The 25,225-nt window shown below is 36.7% G+C and overlaps 2 protein-coding genes across 5 annotated transcripts in view; both read left to right on the forward strand.

Moving 5' to 3' along the window:
* Window positions 1-421: 421 nt before the first annotated feature.
* Nrx-IV (neurexin-4) overlaps window positions 422-25,225 on the forward strand; it is a 43,599-nt gene continuing 18,795 nt past the window's right edge. The window contains exons 1-3 of one of the 4 annotated variants that reach the window (XM_073979997.1): window positions 422-689; window positions 782-1,034; window positions 20,732-20,848. In XM_073979997.1, coding sequence (XP_073836098.1) covers window positions 968-1,034; window positions 20,732-20,848 — 184 coding nt within the window. In that variant the 5' untranslated portion in view covers window positions 422-689; window positions 782-967. The remainder of the gene's footprint in view (window positions 690-781; window positions 1,035-20,731; window positions 20,849-25,225) is intronic. The other 3 variants (XM_073979998.1, XM_073980000.1, XM_073979999.1) reach the window with 3 other exon arrangements.
* Window positions 22,219-24,876, forward strand: LOC141400656 (L-aminoadipate-semialdehyde dehydrogenase-phosphopantetheinyl transferase). The gene has a single exon (XM_073980013.1). The coding sequence runs from the start codon at window positions 23,639-23,641 to the stop codon at window positions 24,572-24,574; it is 936 nt and encodes a 311-aa protein (XP_073836114.1). The 5' UTR covers window positions 22,219-23,638; the 3' UTR covers window positions 24,575-24,876.

Genomic DNA, 25,225 nt, shown 5'->3' on the forward strand with positions numbered 1-25,225 from the left:
ATTTCGAACTGGGTTGCCCTTTTCTTTTTTATTCTTTTATCAGAAGTAAGCAAGGTAAGCAGGCAAGGCAGCTTATGTACGCAGGCCTTAATGATGACATGTCTCTCTTCTGTTGGTTTTGAAAAGAAAAATCAGAAATGAGATGAAAAATACCAACAATTGGAAGAAAAAAATAAAAAACAGGAAAGAAAGTTGTGCAGCTTCATACAGAATACATATATGGAGGAAAGATAATTCTTTTTCCTGTTGATTTCAAATCATAATACGTTGTTTTCGTGTACGTAATTGTGTGAGCGAACAACGTAATACAAATGCCGGTGTGAACATGGCATTATTAGAACAGACCAATAATCGATTTCGATTTTTCCAACCTAATCGATTAATTAAAAGTCGTCGACTTACATATCCCTAATTGAACGGCGTTCAAACACAGTTGGTATTTCATTTTGATTCTCTTAAATTCTCTGGACTGGACTGGACGTGTATTGTTACGTGCTGGAAAACGAGGAAAGCCTCGGAAAATCGTCAATTTATTCCGTGGAATTCTTTTTCTGAAAAAAATCACATAAATTAGTGACCAAACGGTATAGATATCGAGTTGAGGTAGCCTTCTCAAATAAAGGGCTAAAACAACGATAGATTCTTATTTAATTTCAACAATTTCTTTTCCGTGCGTGTGATTTTACTGTGTATGTGTGTGTGTATTCCATAATTGGAAATATTAACTACATATTGCAACAAAATAGAAGAAAAGTATATTATTTTTGTTTGATATTTATAGCTGGAAAACAACAAAAAACTAAACAAATGTATGTTTAATGTTGAAAATATAAAATATTTGTGTTTACGTGAATCAGCCAATCGGCCAACCAAGGAAGGTGGTGATTTAATTAATAGAAAATACAAAATACCAAACTAAAGCTGCAACAAAAGAAACACAAGTGTGGATAAGTGGCGATTTTAAAATATGAGGAGTAAATTTTTGGCAGCTTTGCTGCTTTTTTCATTTTCTTGTTGGGGAAATGTAAATGCTGGTAAGTAAAAATTGTTTTTAAGCTGGAATTAATATTTTTCTAATTTTGGGCGTGTACTCCATGCTTGTTCATTCATTCATAGCTATGAGTTGTCAAAGTGTGCTCCGTTGACACTTGTTTTCTGTTTAAGAGAGGATTTCGTTGTCGGTTGAAGAGATTGATCTTTTGCTGCTGGATAGAGAAGAGAAGCTTGGTAATTTCATTGCCTCTCTCTATTTTCGGTTTTGTTTTGATCATGAAAATTAGCTTGGCGAGCAGACTGATTACAGTGATGCTAACTCCATATTTTCGTTTATTTATATCTAAACATAACTTTCAATTTACGGCTTAAGTTGATTTTAAGCATTAAGCTCGGATCGGGACCAAAATTTTCCACAGGTAGGTCTCGTTACTGTGATTACAAATATATGTATATAACATTTGGAACAAATTGAATACTCTACCAGATGGCGGAAAAAAAATCTGATTTGAGCCAATTTAGCGCACGGGAACATGATTTTTTTAATTAAATTTGTTTTTCTTACTTCAACAAGGGAATTTTCGGAACTTCAGCGGCCCATATCGCGAGAAGTACGGACTTCCCCTAACGAGCTTTATATGTTTGTAATCAGGACGTAAAGATCTACCTGTGCTAAACATTTCAGATTTTTCAATTTATGCCTAACATTTATTGCGGAAGTCCATAGTTCCCGAGATATTGGCCTCCGAAGTTCCGAAAATTCCCTTGTTAAAGGTCGGCTACTTAGAGAAAATTTGTCAATTGAAAAGACATTTTGTCCCCGGCCGAAGGCAGGATATTTAGGAAAATATTATAATTTTATCCTAGCTTAATGCTTAAACTCAACTTGCTGCCAATTTTTTTAATAGATTTAATTTATTGCATACGAACAGATAACACTAAAAGATTAATGGCCAGTTTCTCTAGGACGATTCGAATTTAAATTCGCTCGTATTACTACCAAACTCATGTTTTTGTTGAAAAAGTTTGTTTGATTGAAAACAAAAATGAATTAAATATTTTAAAAAAATTGCTAGTATTTCGAGCGGATTTGTATTTGAATTGTCTTAGTGAAACAGGCCATAAGATATAAAGGAACACATATATATACTTAATATATTTCCCAGAATGGTCCGACACAGTCGTACAAAAGTTACCAAATAGTCCTCAGCTGTACGACCCAAACTGGCCTACGAGCATTTATTAAAGCTCAACTATTATTTGGTAAAATGTTATTAGACAGAGCTGTTGCTACAGTATGTTGTGCAACATTTTTATATATATATTTCTGTCACTACCTACCTGCACCGTTACTTTATTCTTCTTATTTGTCCCGATCAATTTTTGTCCACGGGTCAGCAGTATGTATTGAAAATTATCTGAAACAAGAGCAAAATATTCTTATTTCTAATTCAACTCGATATGAAGAAAGGTATCTTCATGGATATTCGTTGAATATATTATTTTTATAATGTTTCTTTTACCTGTCAAAGTACAATAAGTAACAAGTAAATAAATTCGCTCTTCCTAATTTTTTCTTATTTACAACCATAGATGGGCTTTCTCGTACGCCAGCGTTGCTGTGGCTTGTTTCTCTTTTTCGTTGTTACAACATAAATAAACATTTACGGGTTGTTTTGTTATTTTATTTTTAATAAAATCGTTCTTTGTAATTGTTTAGATGTCGTCTGTGTGTTAAAAATATTAAAAAAGTAAAATAATTCTAACAAAAACGCTGTTTTATTTTTCCCTTAAAAAATATTTAAGAGTAATTTTGACCATCTATGTTTACAACACTGCATTATTGTTCTCTTTAAAGCTGAAGTTAAAAAGAGAATAAATTAAAAATAAATCTTCTCCCATCTCTGAGTATACGAATCGATTGAACAAAACAAAATGACAAAAACAACGCCTAAAGTCGTCGACGGACGACTGTCTGACTGTATTTTGTATTTCAAACATTATAATTGTCCACTCAAGTATTTACACCATGGTTCGTTCATCCATTCCCATGTTTTAATTGTTGTTTGCCACTATGGAAAATGTTAAGCTGTGGGCTCCATCACAAATACTTTTAAGGCAGTAATTCAATTAATTATTGTTGTGTGCAGGGTTTCGGAGTCGAGTCGAGCCTAGAAAATTTGTATATAATTCCTGAACTTATCATATTGAAATGAAAACTAAATAAATCTGAAGTTAAGTTCGATTGATATCCTTCCCCGTATGAAAATCTTTAAGCTTTGAACATTGTCAGCTTGAAGGGGCTATAAAAACCTTGACCTATATAAGAAACAATATGTGAAAATAATACAATTCCGTTTGATAAGAATTCTATGCCAAATTTAAAAGATATGCATACCTTAAAACTCTGTATTGATTTCAAAAAACATACAGACATGGCGAAATCGACATAGAATTTAATTATGGTGGAGCTCAAATAATATCAAAAATATCCTCTGTCTCATCCTCTGAGTGTAATTAAGTTGTTGCCTACATGTTTTCATAGTCTTCTTATTATATGAATAAACGGGCCAACAAAACATTAGTGAATTGTAAATTATAATATACACTGACATTTTTTCGACTCAGACTCCGACTCCAGCAAAATTGCTCGACTCCGACTCCGAAACCCTGGTTGTGTGGTGTGTAAATGTACAACAGCGTGTATACGAAGAGCAGCATAGATGAGTAGAATGAAAGTATTCTATTGACATTACATTCCACCATGTACGACCAGTCGAAACAGTTGAATGAATGATTCATGCATTGGTTATTTTGAAATACTTATCCGCTTTTATAAATTTCATCAATTACCTATTCAAGTGTAAATGATTTTAGTGACGTACGTAAATGCATACATGCTCAAAACATGTGCGTTAGGGGTACATTTTTTCAATTTGTGCAAATATTTAATATACCCTTACGCAAAATCGTCAGGTGTTTATTATGTAAACAAGGCCGTATTTGACACTTCACATTAGAAAGGTTGACTGGATTTCGTCTACAGCATCAATCAGTTTTGCTAACAAGAGTTCACAAACTGAAAATATGTTGAAACAGCATTTCATGATCTTATGTTGGATGAGAATTAAAACTGGTTTAGACTATGCTTGATTTAGCAAATTCAGTGGATTTTAGTTGTCATTTTCATAAATATGTCAAATAAATCCAGATAATGCTCTTAATCTTCATACCTATTAGTGTATAGTCTAAACGACTTTTTACTGTGTTTTACGAGCTGAAATATTAGTCGTAAGAACCAAAAATAATGCCAAATTATGATGGGGTGAGTATTTTTCATCCACAAAAATTGGAACTGGCGTTGAGAAGAAAGTCCGTGCCATTGAGTTAAGCATATAATTTGGATTCACTCATACATTTTGGCGTCGTTTGTGGGAAATAGTTTTTTAAAGTGGTGTTTATACTAGCCATCAATGGCGTATGAGCTGTCACTTCTTTTATCCATTCGACATTCTCTATGTTTGTCAAAATTGGCGTCATGATGTCCTGAATATGAAAACTAACTATCCCAAGATATTGGGTTTTCGACATCATTTTTAACTCGTCCGCACAAGCCACAGCTATTTACTGCAAGATCTGTAGTAGGAACATTGTTCTTAAGTCGCTGTACCATCTTCATTAGGAGATGAAGATTTTACCGGTCATCGGCACAAAAAAATGTTGTCAAGGCCGTGAGTATCCCCGTCACAATTTGTGGACAGGCTACCTCCATCCAAGTACACCAGGAGAGATATTCATGGTCTAGAGAGAGAGAGGGAGATCCAAAGGTACAAACTAGAACCTCCAGATCAACGAGCCGGCGCATGCTTGAATAGTATTCACACTCATGCAGGACACGAGTAGTAGGGTTTACGTGCGAGCTTCCGATTCTTCTGCTTTTTTACCACAAGTAGGTCTCATTGTACAACAACATATATTTTATTACATACTGAACGAGATATAGGCCATCAAAATTTCAAAAAATTTCACGGACTTCGTCCAATTAACTTTCCTAAGAAGTATTGTTTAAGAAAAAATGTAAAAGCTTTACAAGCAAAGATCCAATAAATATACTAAACACCAGTACTAAAAACCCTTGTGTTTTCCTTTCTTTTCTTTTCGTTTATTTACACCGCATAACCTCTTCGAGGCAAACAACAACAAAGCTACGCTTTATTGTGGATACTCAACATATTCTAAATATACAGTCCACTCATCACCTGGTGTCCCACCTAAACTTTCTGCTTTCGCAACTAAACATCTGGTCACTTCAGGTCGGATTAAATAGTTAGTAGTAGGCAAGATATAGCATTGGCTACTATGGCCATCAGCTAGAACTTGTAATAGTTAAAAGTTACGATACGTTTACTTTAGATTATAAATTGGGATTTAAATATAAAATAAATTGCATCAATGTTGGCAGATGTCGGTGATTTAAGGATTACCAGCCCTTGGTTGCTAAGATAGATGCGTTGAAAATGGTGAAGTCTGTTGCACCTGTCCATAGGAGAATGTATTAATTCTCTGGCTGAAGGCCGTCTATTGTTCAAATATTATCATATTATTATTATTATTATTATATTACTTAATTGGATATTGGATATTGTTCTATACCTACAAATCTGCACATTATATATAAGATTTTAACCTTGTCGTGTAGATAAATAAATAAACGTGTAACATACTAAACTTATTTATGTAGGGTATAGGCGCTGCTCTGCAAATTCTTTGACATTTTTCAGGGCTTTTTGTCCTGAATACAAACATAAATGTTTTATCTAGGGGAAGTCCATACTTCTTGCGATATAGTCCATGAAAAAAAAAACAGCGGTCGTGCGTAATCCTGACTTGTTCCCTAATGGAGATGCACATGTAGTACAAAGCTACAGTGTGAATGCCGTACCAGTTAAAATCCGAACTATGCAAATTGATGGCGCGATACCCAACACATGCCACGTATGTGAATTGGGACCACACGATTATCTGCACTTGTTTAACTGTCATTTCTTTAACTGGATTCAGCCTGTCCTGGTCGCAGAATTTTTGAATATGGACACAGAAGAACCAGATATGTGGAAAAGATTTATGATAGAATATATTTGTGTTGCTACAACAACACCACTTTGGCGCTGTAATCCAGTTTATGGAACACCCTAAAATTTTAATCGGATAGTCATTGTGTTCGTGACAAGAACATTATGAAAATTGTTCCTAGTAGAACCCAATACTTTATGAGACATAGGCCCGAAATATCCCAACATTTAGGGCCACTCGCACTTTTTTAGTAGTAATTGTGGTCTTTCTCTATAATGGACCAAGTGGTGTTTTTGCAGAAGAATTATGTTTTTGGTGCAGATTAGTGGAATAATTAAGCCCACTATAACCGCCAAAAAAAGTAAGCTGGAAGCTTCCAAATCTTCTTTTGTCACCTACTAACATAAAAAGGCAGTTTAACTGAGTTCCTCGGAAACTCAATATACAAAATCCTTTTCGAAGGTTAAGGCAGCGAAACGGCTGGTGTACAAAAAAGTCTATTCAGGGTACTTTAGAGAAGGCCAATAACAACCCAGCAAAATGTTCTATGCCAAAGATGCTATTCAAGAATGGGTGCAAGTGAAATGGAATGTCATTTTTTCAGCATCTTCACTCATTCTTTTTACAAGAGCGTGACCCCCAAAAGATGCAATTCATTTTCAGATCCTAAGCATGTCATCTTTACTAACTCGATGGAATGGCATCTTCAACAATTCTTTGGCATGGCATCTATAGCAATCCTTCGGCATGGCATCTATACCAATCCTTCGGCATGCCATCTTAACCAATTCCCAAGAATAGCATTTTCACTAATCTTTGGCATGTCATTTTCACCAACGCTTTGGCATGTAATTTTCACGTCTTGTTCGGAAAATGGAAAATGCTGTATTGAAAAATGATTTTCATTTTTTATTTTATTAATTCAAAGTAATTAATGAAATAACTATAATTTATTTATCATCATAAAGTTTACATCTATAATTGCAGTTTGTTCTCGTTGTTGTAACAGTAGTTAATATGTTTGTATTCTCATTTTTCTGCTTAATCTGAATCTGGGTCTATCAGTCGTAAGAATGTGGCTATTTCGCTATTTATATGGTTTGTAACCACAAAGCTGCAAACTTAAGTTTCTTAGCAGGATAGCTGGGCAGATGTTTTCCACGGTGTCATCAGTACTTGCCCTGTAGGAATTTTGACGGCTGCACCATCCCGAGCGTATTGACCCAAAACTACTCTGGTTTGTCCTGACAGCTGGCGCTTCTCAGCTGCGATAGATGGTGGATGTTCTCCAAGGGCCGCATTCACACGATAACTGTTTACTGCATCTGCGACTGCATTCGTGTGATTGCTACTTAAACCTGGTTGAAAGGCTTGTTGATCTAGAGGTTCTCTCTTGTAACGCTAGACTTCTCTTTCTAGATTATGAAGAACCCCTGGCTGCCTGGGTCTGTGGTCTGAATTCTGCTATCATCGACCATGACATTCAACTCTATTGTTCCCAACTCGGACGCCCAGGTAGTGAACAGAGTGGCCGTAGATTTATTGGCTGGTATTTGCATATTCCTCGCGTAGAAAAAATGGTAGGTTAGGTTAGGTTAAAGGACGCGCAGCTGTCGTGTTGGACAGCCACTCCACTCGGAGACCTTATGGTCCATTGTGTTCATCCTAAAGTAAGGGTAGGAGAAAAGAAAAGAAATAATTGCATATCGAGTTTAGAAGTAGGAAAAAGGAATAATTAAGTAAGTTAGAGGATAGTTGAGAATGATTAAGTAAGTGCTACGGATTGAGAGATTATTTGTAAGGAGAGAGAGAGAGCGAGTAAGGAGGTTAGCCGTATTAAGATGCTGTAGTTTGTTCGTGTTGAAGCCACTTCAGACCCTTGGCGAGAAGAAGCAGTGTTGTCGGCTCGGCTTGGCAGAATGTTGTCAGAGATGATAACGTATGTTCACCCATTGTTTGAACTCTCCTGGTCCTGAGCATTGGACAACGGCATAATAAGTGCTCAATCGTCTCTGTTTCTTCTTCGTCTTCGCATAATCTGCAGTAGTCCGTGGGGTCATCTCTATCCCATTTGCAGGTCATTGATCTTATCCTGCAGTGTCCCGTGATAACTCCAATCATTAGTTTTAGATCGGGTTTTCTCATAGAGAGTAGGGAAGTGGTCTTCCTTTTGGAGAGGTTGGGCCAGATTGCCTTTGATACCTTGCAGCCAGGTTCGTTATTCCAGATCTGACCAGCCTTCTCCCTGTATGTTTGTTCTAGGAGCCGCATGAAGTGACACAGGGGTGGCCTGATTGAGTTATCGATTTCGATGTCGTTTGACTCAGATCCGCGACGTGCCAGTTCATCCGCCTTTTCATTTCCCTCGATGTCGCAATGCCCCGGGACCCAGCACAAGGTAACGATTGATCGTAGGGCCTCCAAAGCTTTCCTGCAGTGCAAGACCGCAGCAGATTTGATTGAATGGGATCTAAGTGATTTTAGGGCCGCTTGGCTATCCACATAGATAGTCACCGGTCCGGCTATATCCCCTTCCATGTTTTTAATCAATTCTGCTGCTTTCGTGACCGCAAAGATTTCGGCTTGGAAGACGCTACAATTTTCGCTTAGCTTGTACGAGATCCGTAAGTTGAGGGTATCGCTGTAGACGCCCGCTCCTGTTCCCTTTTCCATCTTGGATCCGTCGGTATAAATCTCTATACCGGGTAGAGGTAGGGAGTTGTGGGTCCAGGCTTCTCTGTCAGGTATCCGAACTTCAATGTCGTCGAAGTGTAATTGTGGTGATATATAGTCACTGATTACCTCCAAACCCACCGATAGTCCAGATTGTCGTAAGATAGCAGCATGGCCGTAGTCGAAGTTACGCCATGAATTTAACTCCTTGAGTCGGAGAGCACTCTTTGCTGCCAACTCCTGTACTACGAGATTCATCGGATGAAGATCCAGTAATACATTGAGAGCAGCCTGTGGAGTGCTTTTCATGGCACCGGTAATTAGAAGAGATGCCGCTCTTTGAACGACATTAATCTTGCGGAGAAGGGATGTCTTACTCAAAGCATTCCACCATACCAATGAACCATAAGTTAGAATGGGGCGAACTATGGCCGTAAAAATCCAGTGTATGACCTGTGGTTTCAAACCCCAACTCTTACCAATAGAGTTCTTGCAAGAATAAAGGGCTATAAGTCCTCTCTTGGCACGTTCCTCGACATTCCTTTTCCACGTTAGTTGGTGGTCCAGGATAATGCCAAGGTACTTGGCCTCTAAGGAGAGCTTTAGGGCCACTCCATCCAGCGTTGGTAGGGGGAATGGTTTGACTTTTCTCTTGTTCGTAAATAGAACCAGCTCTGTCTTAGATGGGTTCACCCCAAGTCCATTGTTGTGTGCCCATCTTGATAATTTGTCCAGAGCTCCTTTCATGAGTTCCGATAGCGTTTGTGGGAACTTCCCGGTGATCATTATGACCACGTCATCAGCATAAGCTACAGTCTTTATACGTAGTTGGTCAAATTCCTTAAGTATTTCGTTAATCACCAGGAGCCACAGCAGTGGTGATAATCAGAGTTCGAAAATAAACAGTACACTAACATAGTGTACCGCTCCGAGAACAGTATCACTAAAATATTTTTAGCGTTAGTGTTCCGGAACACAAACACTAAAAAATATTTTAGTGATACTGTTCCGGAGCACAACGATAAACGTAGTGTACCACATTTTGGTACACTAAAAACGTTGGGTACCGCAGTCGGAACACTAAAAATCGTAGTGCTCCGCAGTCGGAGCACTAAAAATCGTAGTGCTCCGCAGTCGGAACACTAAATATCGTAGTGCTCCGCAGTCGGAACACTAAAAATCGTAGTGTTCCGCAGTCGGAGCACTAAAAAATCGTTGTGTACCACATGTCGGAACACTACGATATTTGGTGCTCCATTGTCTAAAAATCAAATCAGATGTTTTACACATTTCCTTCTAATTTTTATTTATTAAATAATAATTTAAAAAAAAAATGTATTAAATAATAAATAAATACATATTTATTTATTCTAAAAACATAAAATATTTAATAAACACATAATAAACAGACGATTATCTTAACATTATTATTAGCGTTTCGGCTCGTGGTACGCTACGATTTTTAGCGTTCCGACAGTCGGAACAATATGATTTTTAGTGCTCCATTGTCCAAAAACCAAATCAGATGTTTTTCACATTTTCTTTTAATTTTTATTTATTAAAAAATATATATATATAATATTTAATTAATTTAATTAATGTATGGTTCATTACCTTATATTTTCAAAACGTGGTACAAAACGATTTTTAGTGCTCCGGCACGACGATCTTTCTGCTTCATTCCACAAAAACTAAATACTGTTTTTTCATAATTTTGACCATATTTCGCAATGTGTTTAACTAATTTAAACATACATGGATGTAACAGTTTATCTTAATTTGTATTAATCAAATTTAACCAAATATTTCATTTTCCTAAGAAAACATAATTCCTTTGTTATTTTTTAGTGTTCCAACACGTGGTGCACTACGATTTTTAGTGATCCGGCAGTCGGAACACTAAAATTTTTAGTCCTCCGCAGTCGGAACACTACGATTTTTAGTCCTCCGCAGTCGGAGCACTACGATTTTTAGTGCTCCGGCAGTCGGAACACTAAAATTTTTAGTGCTCCGCAGTCGGAACACTACGATTTTTAGTCCTCCGCAGTCGGAGCACTACGATTTTTAGTGTTCCGGCATGCGGTACACTACGATTATCGTTGTGTTCCGGTACAGTATCACTAAAATATTTTTTAGTGTTTGTGTTCCGGAGCGGTACACTATCGTAGTGTACCTATCCACCTTGGTACGGTACAGAACGGTACGGTACGATACCATAGTGTTTATTTTCGAACACTGGTGATAATACACCTCCTTGTGGTGTGCCCCTGGTGACAGACTTCCGAATGGAGGTCTCACCGATATTTGAATTGATTATCCTGCCGCTAAGCATTCCATCGATCCAATTGATCAGTGTAGTGGAAACACCTAAGTTCAAGAGTGAATTGTGGATGGATTCGAGTTTGACGTTATTAAAGGCGCCTTCTATATCTAGAAACGCTGCTAACGTATAGTTTGAGCCCATCATATTCCTCTCGATTAAACCAACGACTTCATTAAGTGCAGTCTCCACCGATCTGCCTTTGATGTAGGCGTGTTGGGCAGGACTAATAACACTGTTTCCAAGTTTGGACCTTATTCCTAGGTCAAGCAATCTTTCTAACGTTTTCAATAGAAAGGAAGATAGGCTGATTGGTCTGTAGTCTTTGGGAAGCGTGTGACTTGACTTCCCCGCTTTGGGGATGTATGTCACCGTGACCTCCCTCCACAGAACCGGTGTGAACGATAGACGTAGACAGGCCCTATAAATATGATCCAGGTGTGGTATCAACACCTCCAATGCATTTTGTAGCATAGCAGGGAAGATACTATCTGGACCAGGTGATTTAAAGGGCTTAAAAGTGTTTATCGTCCAAGCTATCTTTGTGTGACTTATGATCTCCTCGATGACACTCACTTCCCCTGTGGCTTGGTTACACATTGGTGGATCGGCTGAGCGATCTGGTGCATCCATGCAGTTGGGAAAGTGGGTTTTGGCCAGGAGATCCAGAGTTTCTAGACCGGAGTTAGTCCATGTGCCATCATCCCGCTTGATACTGCCGATGGATTTAGGGTCCTTCGACAGTACTCTACGAAAAAAATGGTAAGATCAGACAAAAAGGAGTTCAGTCTTTCACAAATGTCGGCAGGGAAGCACCTGACGCCAAGATAGTACAATCATTCGCATACGTTACGATCTCAATGCCGTCTGCAGCGTTTGGAATACAGAAGAGGTTTTCTTCACTCTACGGGTCTTGGAATTCTTGATCCTAAATTCTACGTACTACTGTCATCCACATTTAAAATTTATTATCCAACGTTTCAAACTTGGACGGTGCATAGTCTGTTCGATGACATCAAACAACGAGGGTGCTTGCTTACGGATCCTATGCTATTGATCGGCAACTGGAAAGTTATTTCTGATGCTGGAAGAACTAAAGCCTTGCTACGGGTGACAAAAGCGAAATTGGTTTGTAAGGTTCACCTTTGCTGGCATCCTTTTCGGGCTTCAGTAGCTGGCATATTTTCCAGACTTCGGGAACGATGTGTTTGGCAAGCGACAGGTTGTAAATTTAAGTGAGGAACTTGACTTCCGGCCGTCCCACCGCCGCTGCTCGCAACAGAGTTTACTTCCTCCGCACCAGGTTTTGATTCATCTTACAAAAGGATTTTACTTCCCATCAGTGCAATGCAGATTTCGACATTAACTCCAACTGCCGATTACTATTTCGTGAATTTTATTTTACAACGTTTTGGAAATGTTTGTTGTTTTGTGGGGATCTACAAATCGACTTGTTGAGCAGGGTTCTGTAGAGCAAGCAAGGAAACTTTTATAATTGGTCTGTTCCTTTACTTTTAAAAATGGTAATTCTTGCAAAAATGGTAAAAGTGGTGAACTGCTCTCATATAAATTGTATGCTTTTAAAAGTAAGGAAACACTTTGCGGGTAAAAACTGGTAACCTCAGGCACGTAAAGGAACACGACTAATACCAAAGAGTGCAGTCCGACTCTACTTTTAGCCCAATGATTGGGACTTCCTAGCATAATAAATCTTACATTGCTTTAAACGTACATATGTATTTACGAGTAGATAAATAAAAGAATATATACTATATACATGTGTAAAAATAAAAACACAAAATTCATCTCTATTGGATCGATGGAATGGGTTCAAATGCTATGGAAAAGATCGGATCTATCACGACTTCCTTTGAATTGGTACAAATGCTGATGAAACGATCGGATCTTTCACGACTTCCTTCGAATGGGTTCAAATGCTGATGAAAAGATCGGATCTTTCACGACTTCATTTGAACCAATGCAAAGGATCCAGTGAAATCATGGCATCTCATGGAACCACTTCCATAAAATTTTGCTGGGAATGTAATTGTTCCGCGAAACAACCCAGAAGAGACAGAAACCCAAACAAGTACTAAATACATATCTTCATAAAAGTCTAATAATATTAGACTAATATTACTGTATCTATAAGATTACCAACACATTGCTGTACTGCAATTCGAATTTAATTTAATACATAACTATTCATTACCTATTTCTATCAGAAAAGTGTGCCGTTCTGCTGCTCACTCTATGTACACTACGTCATAACCACAGCATCCTTATAAAACTTCATTACCTCCATCCATGAAGCGCATGCGCTTTTCCATTATTTGTTTGAAATTTACGTAGATATCCTTCAAAGAAACACGTGTTTTCATGCATAATAAGAACTCTTTGCAGCATCCCATCATGGAACCGGTATGGTACAAGTGTGTTTCTAGTAAAGGGTTGTTTGAGTGCCCTTATCATGTCTTACAAAGTCAATATGGTATCTGATTTGTTTGTAATGTCAACACATGTATGTTAAGGGCTGTTATCTTCAGTTGAGATGTTTTCCTTAAAACGGGCAAATAATAATGCTGCAGGATTCAAAGTCAAACGACTTGATTTAATTTAGTTCCTCTATGTGTTGAAACTAGTAGGTTTTTTGATATTTCTCAAACTAAATTATGTTATTCCCAATTTTTCATTGCTTTCCATTTATCAGGAAGTCTCTACAAAGTTCAAATATTTGGCAGTCCTTAATATTGGATACTTGTTTTGTTGCCATTAGAGATACATATCAATAATGTCGGAAAGTTTTAACATAAATAAAATATGTTTGTAGCAGCTAACAATGCAGATATTGGAGAAATGTGGATTACTGGTATTTTCTTTTTTTGGTTTTTGTGGGGTATGCATTTTTTGTGTGGGTTATGCAATCAACCAATGCCAATAAAAAGACCAAGGGAGCCATAAAAAATACGCGCTGTCTGAAAATAGATATAACAACCCTTGGTTTGATGCACTGCTTGTGATGCATGAGACAAAAACTCTCTAACATGCTTCTTCTTTAACTGAATGACAAACCGACCAACTGTCTGACTTGGTGGCTGGCACAAGGTAATGTTAGCTGGCTATTAACTGGCTAAACAAACAATACTATGGCAAAATAACAACAAGCAATGCGGGTGAGTTTTGTGAACATCAACCCTTGGATACTCAAAACAGGATTTAAAAAGAATTATAAGTGGGCACACACTCGTTCTGCAGCAGCAATACAGAATGGCATGAAGTGGAACAATGCAAAAAAAGTAAACAATAAACATAAACGTTTTTCGTCGCCTTCCTGATTCGGTAGGGAGCAATTCGTCTAATGGTTTTAACAATTCATGTGTACTTCTAGTTCTGGGTTGATTTCTCGTATTCGATAAACTGCAGATAGGTACATATATTCAACTTGTTATATTGTTGTTGGGGGTTGCTGTTTGTTGTTGTCGCTAGGGTTGGAGGTGTTGGTTTCTTCATACTTTTTACTGCTGGTTGTTGTTTACAAATAAAATAACAACTATTGGAGATCTAGAGCAAAAGTTCAAAGATTCAAGGAACTCTGTTTCATGTCGTCCTGATTCTTATGTATGTACATGTTTTTAGCTTGTAGATGACTTTATATGGGAAGGGAGATGTCTATGTTGGTGCTTGTCACGAAAACTTCATGCCTTGACAAAACACGCACAACTCAATTCTTTTTTCTTCCTTCGTTAAAAAGGACAATTTTCGCATAAAAATCAGAACTAATTACAAATGTTTTCATAGTAGTCAGACATACTAGCAAGGGGTTGTTAGTTTTTATTGTAGACTAAATGAAGTTGGCACAAGAATAGAACTTCCGTTTCAACACCTTATGTCATTTTTTTGTGAGGGTCAAATTTATTAAATAAATCAAATTTGCAGATTAGCCAAAAAAGTGACCTGATTTGGAACACATTTATTATTCCGCCAGGGAACGATCTTGATGCGATACAGGGGCTTAAGCTCACAATTATCCTCAAAACTTTTTTTGAATGGAGAGATTTATGACTAAAACAAAGGTAAAGCATGCTTCTTCTACGAAATAGAATTCCCTAACGCCGAGGGTTTAAGAGAACACGTGTCCATCTGTGTTTTTTTTCTTTGCATTCTCAACGAGTAAAAGGATTAGGTTTATTGTTCATCCTGGATAAGTTGAAGATGATGATAAAGTATAGATGATGATAGCGTATTAAGAGGTATATATTGATTAATTAAAGTAATTAAAAAAAAATTAAAGTAAGTAATAAGGAGATAAGGTAACGATGATGAACGTTTTGTAGATATTGATTGTTGGGTAAAATATGAAGAAGAGGAGATTTCCCGAGTTATTGTCATTTTGTTGATCGGTGTTTGTGATGGAAGTAGATAGAAGGAAATTTAAGTAGTTATGTATCTTTTTAAAATAATACCGGAATCTATGTTTGATAAGAAGATACTCTATCTCATTTCTACCTAGTAGTTGGTGTCTTCTTGTTTGCAAAGTAGATGTTATACCACGGCAGCGGGTTCTTTCGTACCGGTTTGACGCGAAACCAAAAGTGGTGCGGCTATCGGCTGCCAACCCAGTATCATATGATCCTACAACAACAGTCTTTACCTCTTCTGAATCTTCGCATAGCTAGTCAATGCCATTGTCATCCTATTTTGAAGTTAGACTCATTCTGCAGTGACCCGTGATAAGTCCGCACAGCGATTTTCATCCCTAACTTGTCGAGCGATAGGAAGGAAATTGTTCTGATACGAGAGACCACAAATCCCAAGCACATTTTCGATGTGCTTTCTCTATATAGATATTTCCAAGTTTGCCGATGCAGTAGCACATTGGTGGCCGGACAGTTAAATCAACTGGTAGGTTGAGAGACTTAGGAGGCACCTCGAGCTAGTTCATCTGCTAATTCCTCTCCCAGCAAAATTTACAGAGCTTTCCTGCAATCAAGAATAGCTCGATAGTTTATGGTCCGGGACCTGAGAGCCTTGAGGGCCGCTTGACATACATATGTTCTCATACACATCCCCAAAGGGACACGAGAGGCTTCTCTTGTTCAGCGATTGCCTGAGCTCCAGTAAAACACAATTATTTGCTTGTAATAAAATATAATTGGTTAATACAATTTATTGGTGATCTAAGCTTCCAGCTTGCTCAACGACTCTCTAGTGATAGATTACATATACATACATACAGCTTTCATCATTTTGACATTTCATTACATCCCATTCAACATATGGTTGCCATGTTAACAATAATTGTAATAAATAACTGCTACTCTTATTACATCTCTCATAAAAGAGTGCACGCGAATTCATATTAGCGCCAGAGCCTTTTTCCATATTAGATTCATCTCTGTAAATTGTCCAAAGGAGATTTAACTTCATCCCAAGTGTCCCTACTAGAAACAATGACGGATAAAGAGTCAAATCTGAAGCAGGTGGACATAAAATCCCTTACGCAACACCTTTCATCAATTAAGTTTAAGACATTCTGGGCGGCCTGATGAGGAGTGCTTTTGATTGAGCCGGTAGGCGCTTTGATGTTCATTGCACACTTGATAGTTTGGACAATAAAATTTTTTTCCAATGTGTTTACCACAAAATAACTCCACCGTAGGTTTATAAGTATAACGCGAAGGAAAAATATTCGAACCCATCAGAATGCCGCCCTGAGAACTGCACTCATGTCGTCAGTGAACAATCTACAAACATGAGGAGACAAAGATTCTTCCAGTACAGCAACACAATGGTGAATAGGCCTCCCCACCCATGGCATGTCAGGAAGGGTCTTCATGATCTAGAAAGAGATGTTCATCGTTACAAGAACTCTTAAAACAACAAGTCTATCCAGCAGGTTTAAAGAGCATTCACACAGGCCCGCACGACTCTCTGCAACATTTCGCACTGCCTTGCCAAACCTAATCAACTAAGTCCCGATTTACATTAAGCCATTTTCCTTGCGACAATTTTTCTCGTTCCCTTTAAAAATTGCCTCTTGCGTCTACACCATTTTCACATGTAATTCGAGTAATTTTAGTTGTAGTTCGAAACATTTCACTTGTAATTTGAGAATTCCAATTGAATTTCGAATTATTTCATTTGTAATTTGAGAATTCCAATTGAATTTCGAATTATTTCATTTGTAATTTGAGAATTCCATTTGGAATTCAAATTATTTCATTTGTAATTTGGATTTTTCATTTGTAATTTGGATTTTTCATTTGTAATTCGAATTTTTCCATTTGTAATTTGATTTTTTTCATTTGAAATTCCAAATGAAAAACTTCGATCTATAAATAGAAAAATTCAAATTACAAATGGAAAAATTCGAATTACAAATGAAATAATTCGAATTACAAATGAAAAAAATTCAAATTACAAATGAAATAACTCGAATTTCAAATGGAATTCTCAAATTACAAATGAAATAATTCGAAATTCAATTGGAATTCTCAAATTACAACTGAAATTCTTCGAATTACATGTGAAAATGATGTACTCAAGCAATTCTGTTCCAGCAATTCTTTTTTTAAAACAATGAGAACAATGTCAACTTCGAAAAAATAAAAGGAATTGCCTGAAAATTGCCGGTACGAGCAATTTTTTTCCATTTCCATTCCCCTTACGTGTCTCTCCTACAAACTGAGGCTTGCCGCAAGTAAACTCGCCTAATGTAAATTGGGACTAACCCCAGTAGATTTGTGGTTACATCCCATTGAAACAGTCGCATTTCTAGAACTGGAGATAGACCCTAAAGTCAGATTAAGCAGAAAAGCGAACATTCAAACATATCAAATACTGGTACAACAACCGTCGGTCATGGATGAGCAGGACAATGGCCTCCAACTTTCTCAATAGAGTTCTTGCAGGAGTAGAGTTCAATAAATTCTTTCTTCGTCCACTCCTCGATATCTCTTTTCCCCGTTAAACGGTGGTTGTTGTTGTAACAGTGTTTTATTATTATGTTTGTATGTTCGTTCTCCTGTTCAATCTGGCTCTGGGTCTATCTCCAGTTCCAGGAAGTTGGCTACTTCAGTGTACAGTCTAGATCGCGGTCATAAGACCCAATTTCACCCTATCAATGGAAACCAGGCGCAGTCATGACCAATGGGTTTTACGAGGGCAGTTCGGAAACTTCTTAGCCTAGCACAAAAAGCGCGGTATAAACAGAAAAGTGTTTTGGAAACTTCCATCTCTTTTATGAACACATGTTAAATTTTGTTTCGATCTGGCAACTCCTTCATATAGAAACAGGTGTTCAAAAAGACGCATCCACAATTTTTTACAATGGAAAAATTAGAAATGCGTGCTGTCATTAAATATTTACATAAAAAAGGTTTATCGGGACAAGAAATTCATAATGATATGGTGAATGTGTTAGGTGAAAGTGCTCCTTCATATGCAACAGTAAAAAATTGGGTTGCTGAATTTAAACGTGGTCGTACAAGCATTGAAGATGAACCACGTAATAGACGTCAATAACACAGAAACAACAACAGGAATTGTAGCCAAAGTGCATGATATGGTATTAAATGATCGACGAATAAAAGTGCGTGAAATTGCTAATATCATGGGCATCTCAAATGATCGAGTCCATTTAATTTTGCATGAAGAACTACAGATGAAAAAGCTTTCTGTAAGATGGGTGCCGCATTTGTTCACAGTCGATCAAAAACGCATAAGAATGACATTTCTCAAGCTTGCTTGGATCGTTTTAAGCGAAATAAAATGGAATTTAGCGTCGTTTCATAACTGTTGATGAGACATGGATCCACCACTATACTCCAGAGACAAAAGAATAATGCAAACAATGGACTGAAGCTGGAGGAAGTGCCCCAAAGACGGCAAAACAATTCAATCGGCTGGCAAGGTTATTGCAACGGTTTTTTGGGACTTCAAAGGTATTTTATTGATTGACTATCTGCAAAAGGGTAAAACAATAAATTCAGAGTACTATTGCAACCTTTTGGATCAATTAAATGTACAAATTCGAGAAAAACGTCCTGGCAAATACAACAAATAATTTTTCATCAAGCCAACGCACCAGCGCACAAGAGTGTTTTAACAATGGCTAAAATCAACGAATTAAAGTACGAGTTGCTTGACCACCCACCTTATTCTCCTGATTTAGCTCCCAGTGACTTTTACTTGTTCCCAAATCTAAAAAAATTCCTTGCTGGCAAGCGTTTTACCTCCAATGAAGATGCAATTACAGTTGTAAACCACTATTTTGAAGACCTTGAGGAAAACTATTTTGTATTGAAATATCAGGAGATTATATTGAAAAATAAAAATATTTTTGAAAAACTAACTATTCTCTTTCATTGATAGGCTAAGAAGTTTCCGAACCGCCCTCGTATATAAGGGCACCCATTGATGATTACAATATTTATCTATTTTTTCATCTGCATGAGCGAAACTACCTTGCATCCAAACAAGTAAGAACAGGCCCGCAAAAAGAATTTTTTGTAAAAAATTTAAATCGATCCGAGACGAGCTGTTAAACTGTTCTTTTTCCAAAATTTGTGTGGGAGCTACACGAATGAGTATACCGAATTAGTCCATATTCAAACCTTTCTGGAAATAATATTATCAAAAAATTTTATCAAAGTATATATACCCTCTTTAGCCTAAAGGCTACCCTCATAAAAGTCACCGTCACCTCTTGTCACTTTGGAATGTTCGTGGAAATTCATATTAGCGCCAGAAAAATTTGATTTTTTTATCAAAATTTTATTTTAAAAATTATTCAAATTTTTGTTAATAAATAGATTAGTTTTGTTATATTGACACCTTAAGCACATAGGTATAGATTTTTTCTAAAATACTTTCCATGTTATGACAGTGTTTTTTTTTTGCAAAAGAAAATATGAGATTGGTCAAAATTTAGGAACTTATCAAGAACATGTCGTATATTAATTCTTTTTGACAAGAATCAGAAAATTCGTTTATTTATTTCACCACCTTCTCTACGCCCACGCATAGTGAAAATACGTCCATATGTGTTCTTTTCGCTTTTTTACCTTTTAATAAATTTACACAAGAGCTCCAAGATACATGACATATTTGACAAGGAAGCTTATTGGAATAGCAATAAAAATAAGTAGTAGCAAAGCAGCAAGAAGCAAGCAGCAGCCAGAATGAAAACATAAACAAATCATTGAACTATATACGGCGGGCGGGCAGACGGACGGACTTGCGGACGATTGGTGTATGAAAGGATTTGACAGAAGTACTTTGCTCGCCTCTCCATTGGAAGAAAATGACCAAAATTTGTTTTATATATCGAATGTCGCCGCTGCCAGAACTCAGATGAGTTTCAATGACGTCGATACACCCCTACTAACAACACAGGGCGACTGCTGCTATGAAAATAATATTGATGTAGATGACGAAACACATATGTCTTTGGCCATTGAACGGAAGCGTAACAAAAAAATGTTTTAAATTAAAAAAAAAAGAAAAATAGCAGAAAAATTAATGGCACAACTTGTGGAAATTTTGCCAATAATAAATAAATGATTTCATATATTTTTAAAGTTTTTATTGGAATTTCTTTACAAAATTTCGAGAATATTTCATTTATCTAAATGAATTGTCATGTTTTCTTTTATTTCTTCCGAAATTTAGACTCGTACAGTGATTACTTTTCCGATTATGACTGCAATACGCCGCTTATGGAAAAGGCCAGCCTATCGGCCACCTCAGCCCTTAATGATCGTGGACCAGAGAAGGCTCGTTTAAATGGTAAGTTAAAGAACTTTTTTTATTTCCAAACAGATTACATAGAGAATAGAATAGAATGGCTTTTATGAATTTGCGTTTTTTTTTTGTAGCAAAATTTTTTTGTTTACATTAATTTGTTGTACACCTCTCAATATTACCTTTTTAATATTTATTGATACATTTTGATTATAATTGTTGTTGTTAGTTTTTTTCTTATTGTTTATAAGTATGTTTTCATTTGAGTTAATGATTCGTTAATATCAAAGTGTTGATGTATGTATGTTTTCATTTTTCAAAGAAACTCGAGATTTTATACCAATTTTCAATTTCGAAATACATGTAGTCGCAATATGGAGCACAAAATACACCAAGTAAGAAAGTATCAGCCGGCTGTACCGACAGTCCTAAAGAAAATAAGTAAACACAATACTTCTGACGTCTATAAGGGGTTTTTGTGTTTTTGGGCTAACTTCTCAGGAAATATGGACTTGCCCCGAAAATAATTGTACCGTCGTAAATGGGGCTGCATACACAACATTTTGACAACAATTTAAAAACGATCCCAGACGTGTCCTTAAACTGCACTCTTTCCAAACTTTTTGTGGGAGGTACCCGAAAGAGTGGTCCTATGTAGTCAATATTCGGACATTATGTATGTAATCGAGTCTATGAGAAATGATACGATGTACAATGTTTGGACCAACTCGGTTTCTCCCTTCTGGGCTTTTTGTAAAGCTTTTTGTCCAGTATCTCCTTATCCTCACATAGTCTACAGCAATCAGTTCAAGATCTTGCATGGCAGTGTCCAGTGATGACCCCTACAGCAATTCTCATCTCGGCCTTGTTGAGTGGAAGTAAGGAGAAGTTCTAGGACTCGATGTAACTGGCTAGATAAGTCTTGAGACCCTTCAGCCGTGTTCATTCTGCCATCCACGAACAATTAGATCTTAATAGAAGTTGTCGAGTTTATTAATGAAATGACAGATTCCTCACGTGCTAGTTCATCGACAATCTCGTTTCCGTTAATATCACATTGTCCCGGTACCCAACATATCTCTACAGATGTTAACAACCTTGGATTTGATAAAACAGGTTTCGAGTGCCAGGAGTGTCGTCAGGCTGTCGACAAACGCCACTACCGACCTCTCAAAACTACTTAAGTTGACTTGTATCAGCTCCAGATGGCTAGCATTTCCGCTTGGAAGACTGAACAAATCTGATCCAACTTATATAATCGAGCCCGACATTGAACTCCTTGCGTAAAATCCGGAAATTCCATTCCATTTTGGAACCATCCGTATAAATGGCCAAACATTGAGGAAGTGATCTTCCATGGATCCAGTCGCTCCTAGTTGGAATCAAGATCTTAGTCGCTCTGAAGTTGAGTGTTGGTGAGAGATGATCACTAATGTGCAGAGAGCCGAGAAAGTCTCCTTCGTGGAGAATTGAATATATAAAGATAGTTGCAAGGATATTTAGATCGTTCACATTAGTTTTAGAATCTCTAAAGACAATTTAACCGCACAAGTATTTCAATTAGAGGGATTATCAGCGATGGGATACTTAAATATAAGGTTTATGATTAATTTCAGCCGTTCCAAGCGGATATCATTGCTCCGTTATGGTTAGCATGGTACTCTTATACATATAGGTTGAATAAATAATTAAATTCTATACCTATCCATTTCTTGGCAGGTCAATCACAATAAATGTTGGGAACAAGTCCAGTTTAGGATCCGATCCCGGATTTTGATGATATATACCACAGAGAGCCTTGGTGTCCTGAGCATAACGTTATATATTTTCTCTTACGGAAGAACATACTTCCCTATTGACAGTAGTATAATAATATAGAATATTCTAATCTAGGAGTTTATATTTTATTAAACATCGATAGCTGGAATTAGCTTTTAGCATTGTGTATGTTATAGCATTTTTGTTTTACATATATTTCCACAAAGAAAAATATTTTTTTTATAATTTAAAACATAAGTTTATATTATTTAGCAAGAATTTTAGTTGTAGTTTTTCTATTACTTTTATGATTTCCTATTTTAAGATTTGGGTTAGAGATTGCTTTTTTAATAATTTATTTATTTAAATCAAATTATCAATAGAATGAAAACAGAATTCGAATCCTTCACCTTTATATAAAGCACAATTACCCTGCGTTTACAAATGACAGGACAGTTGAGTTCATGTACTGATTGTCAAAATCCCACAACTTGCCTGTGTGACGTAGGCGTCCCGACAACTGCAAAAACAGTTTTAAAATTTTGAATGAAAATCGTCGATTTCTTTTTGTTTTCCGTTCACATATTTTGTTTATGTCCATGTTCTTTTGTTTTCAACACATTTCAATTATTATTTCACCTATTTTTACAAAAATGCCAAAAATTGGTCTTCCTTACTGTCTGTGAAAAAATGATGGACAGCTGGGAGACAAACGACAAATGTATGTATGTGTTAGTAAATCAGAGTTGTATTTGAAGACAAACTGTCTGGTGTAAACGCCTAGTTAAGGCCATATACGACATACATATAAGCTCTACGTTACGTTTCAACTATTTCTCGTTACTTTTACGGAACAATCTTGCAAACATATGATTTCAAACGGAATGTTGGCATCACTGTTTGCTAATGTCAGTTTTACTCGCTCTTCTCCTTCTCTGAATAACAAAAACATTGCAAAGTGTTTTTTACTTCAAAACATCAATTTATTAACAAAAAACATGCTGGAATAGCATTTTATAACCCATGGATTAGACGAATTTATAATTGAAAACACAAAAATATATAGACATATAAATAATGTCCGCGAAACTACAAATTAGAACCACCCGTTGGGCATTTGACTTGAGCACTTGGTCACCCACTTTAACACAACTAACACAGGCAGTGGCTGCAGTGCAAACAGAGGAACAAGCTCGTTTAATAAAGTTCTATTTTATTAATGATTTTCTTTCCTCATTAGTCGGTCGTTTACTTATGCGTAAATATGTGAGTCAGTGTACGCATTTGCCATACCATGAAGTAAAATTTGCACGAGACGTTCGGGGGAAACCGTATTGGGTGCAAAACTATGAGGATGGACAACAACAACAGGCATCGCAAAGTCAACAGTTATTGAGTTTTAATGTATCTCATCAAGGTAGTTTAGTGATATTGACAGGAATGCAGAAACTTAGTCCTAGTGACACCTCAAATGATGATGCTGCTGCCGCTGCTACAGATGAATTTGGCATTGGTTGTGATGTCATGAAGATAGAATATTCTGGTGGCAAAGATCTGAAAGAATTTTTTCGTCTTATGCATCGTAAATTTGCCGATTCAGAATGGCGTTTCATAACCCAACCCCATTTCAATCAACAACAACAGCTAAAGGCCTTTATGCGTCATTGGTGCTTGAAGGAGGCCTATGTTAAAGAGTTGGGCGTAGGCATTACTATTGATTTGCAAAAGATTGCATTTTCTGTTGACACAAGCAATGAACTGCTGGTAGAATCTTCACCTTTGATTGGCACAACTTTAAAATGTAACGATGTTCCAATGTATAATTGGTATTTTGAAGAGCATATGTTACATCCTAAATATTGTGCTGCTATAGCATTTCGTAACCATAAACCTGAGACAAAGGAAACATTTACTTTCCAAAAAATAGAAGATTTATTGAGACCTAGTGAACATGCGGACAATGCTGATATTGTAGAATACTGTAGAAAAGTTTTAAAGAAACCAATTAAATAGGCTTCATGGTTGGTTGTCACAACTGGATGTGCGGGCTTTATATAGGCAATAAAGCAATACTGTTAAACTGATGTAAATGTAAATTCGTAAATAATTTTTGAGTCTCAAGCATTTATTTACTGTACCTATGAAATTGTCCTGGGTCCTAATAGCTGCATTCATATTAAATACAAAACAAACATATTTGCATTTGAATTGATGGGGAACCTAACAATAAGTAGCACTTGTCACTATGGCAATAGACTTGTTTATTTTATAATTTATTATTAAGGACATATGCTAATAAAAAGTTTTTAAGTAAATTTTGTTCTTTTATTGATTGCCGGTTGTATTTTAATAGGCGCTTAGAAAAGCTTAACACTTATAGTGAAATATTATGGTGTGCATGTTGTTGAATTTCTTATTTGTCAGAGGTAGCCAGAGTAGAGGTGAAAGTATTCTATCTTGCCCCTCGTGATGTTTGAGTTTAGGATCCTGTTTTGTAGCACTTCATCCCTTCCATTTCTTAATGTGTCTGAATTGTCGGTGGATTCAAGTTTTACATTGCATTCAGTAATGTCGTCAAGGTTTCAACAAATTTAATCTTGTTCGTTTGTTGTCACTTCTTAGGGATACGTTGACAGAATTTTTGGGCTGAACCGTTCATTCCTT

The sequence above is a fragment of the Musca autumnalis genome, unplaced genomic scaffold, assembly GCF_047663935.1.
Source record: "Musca autumnalis isolate F117 unplaced genomic scaffold, ASM4766393v1 scaffold_4, whole genome shotgun sequence".
In the NCBI taxonomy this organism is placed as follows: Eukaryota; Metazoa; Arthropoda; class Insecta; order Diptera; family Muscidae; genus Musca; species Musca autumnalis.

Bases quoted from the DNA above. Each gene is read 5' to 3' on its own strand.
- LOC141400656 (XM_073980013.1), top strand. From the start codon at position 23,639: ATGTCCGCGAAACTACAAATTAGAACCACCCGTTGGGCATTTGACTTG.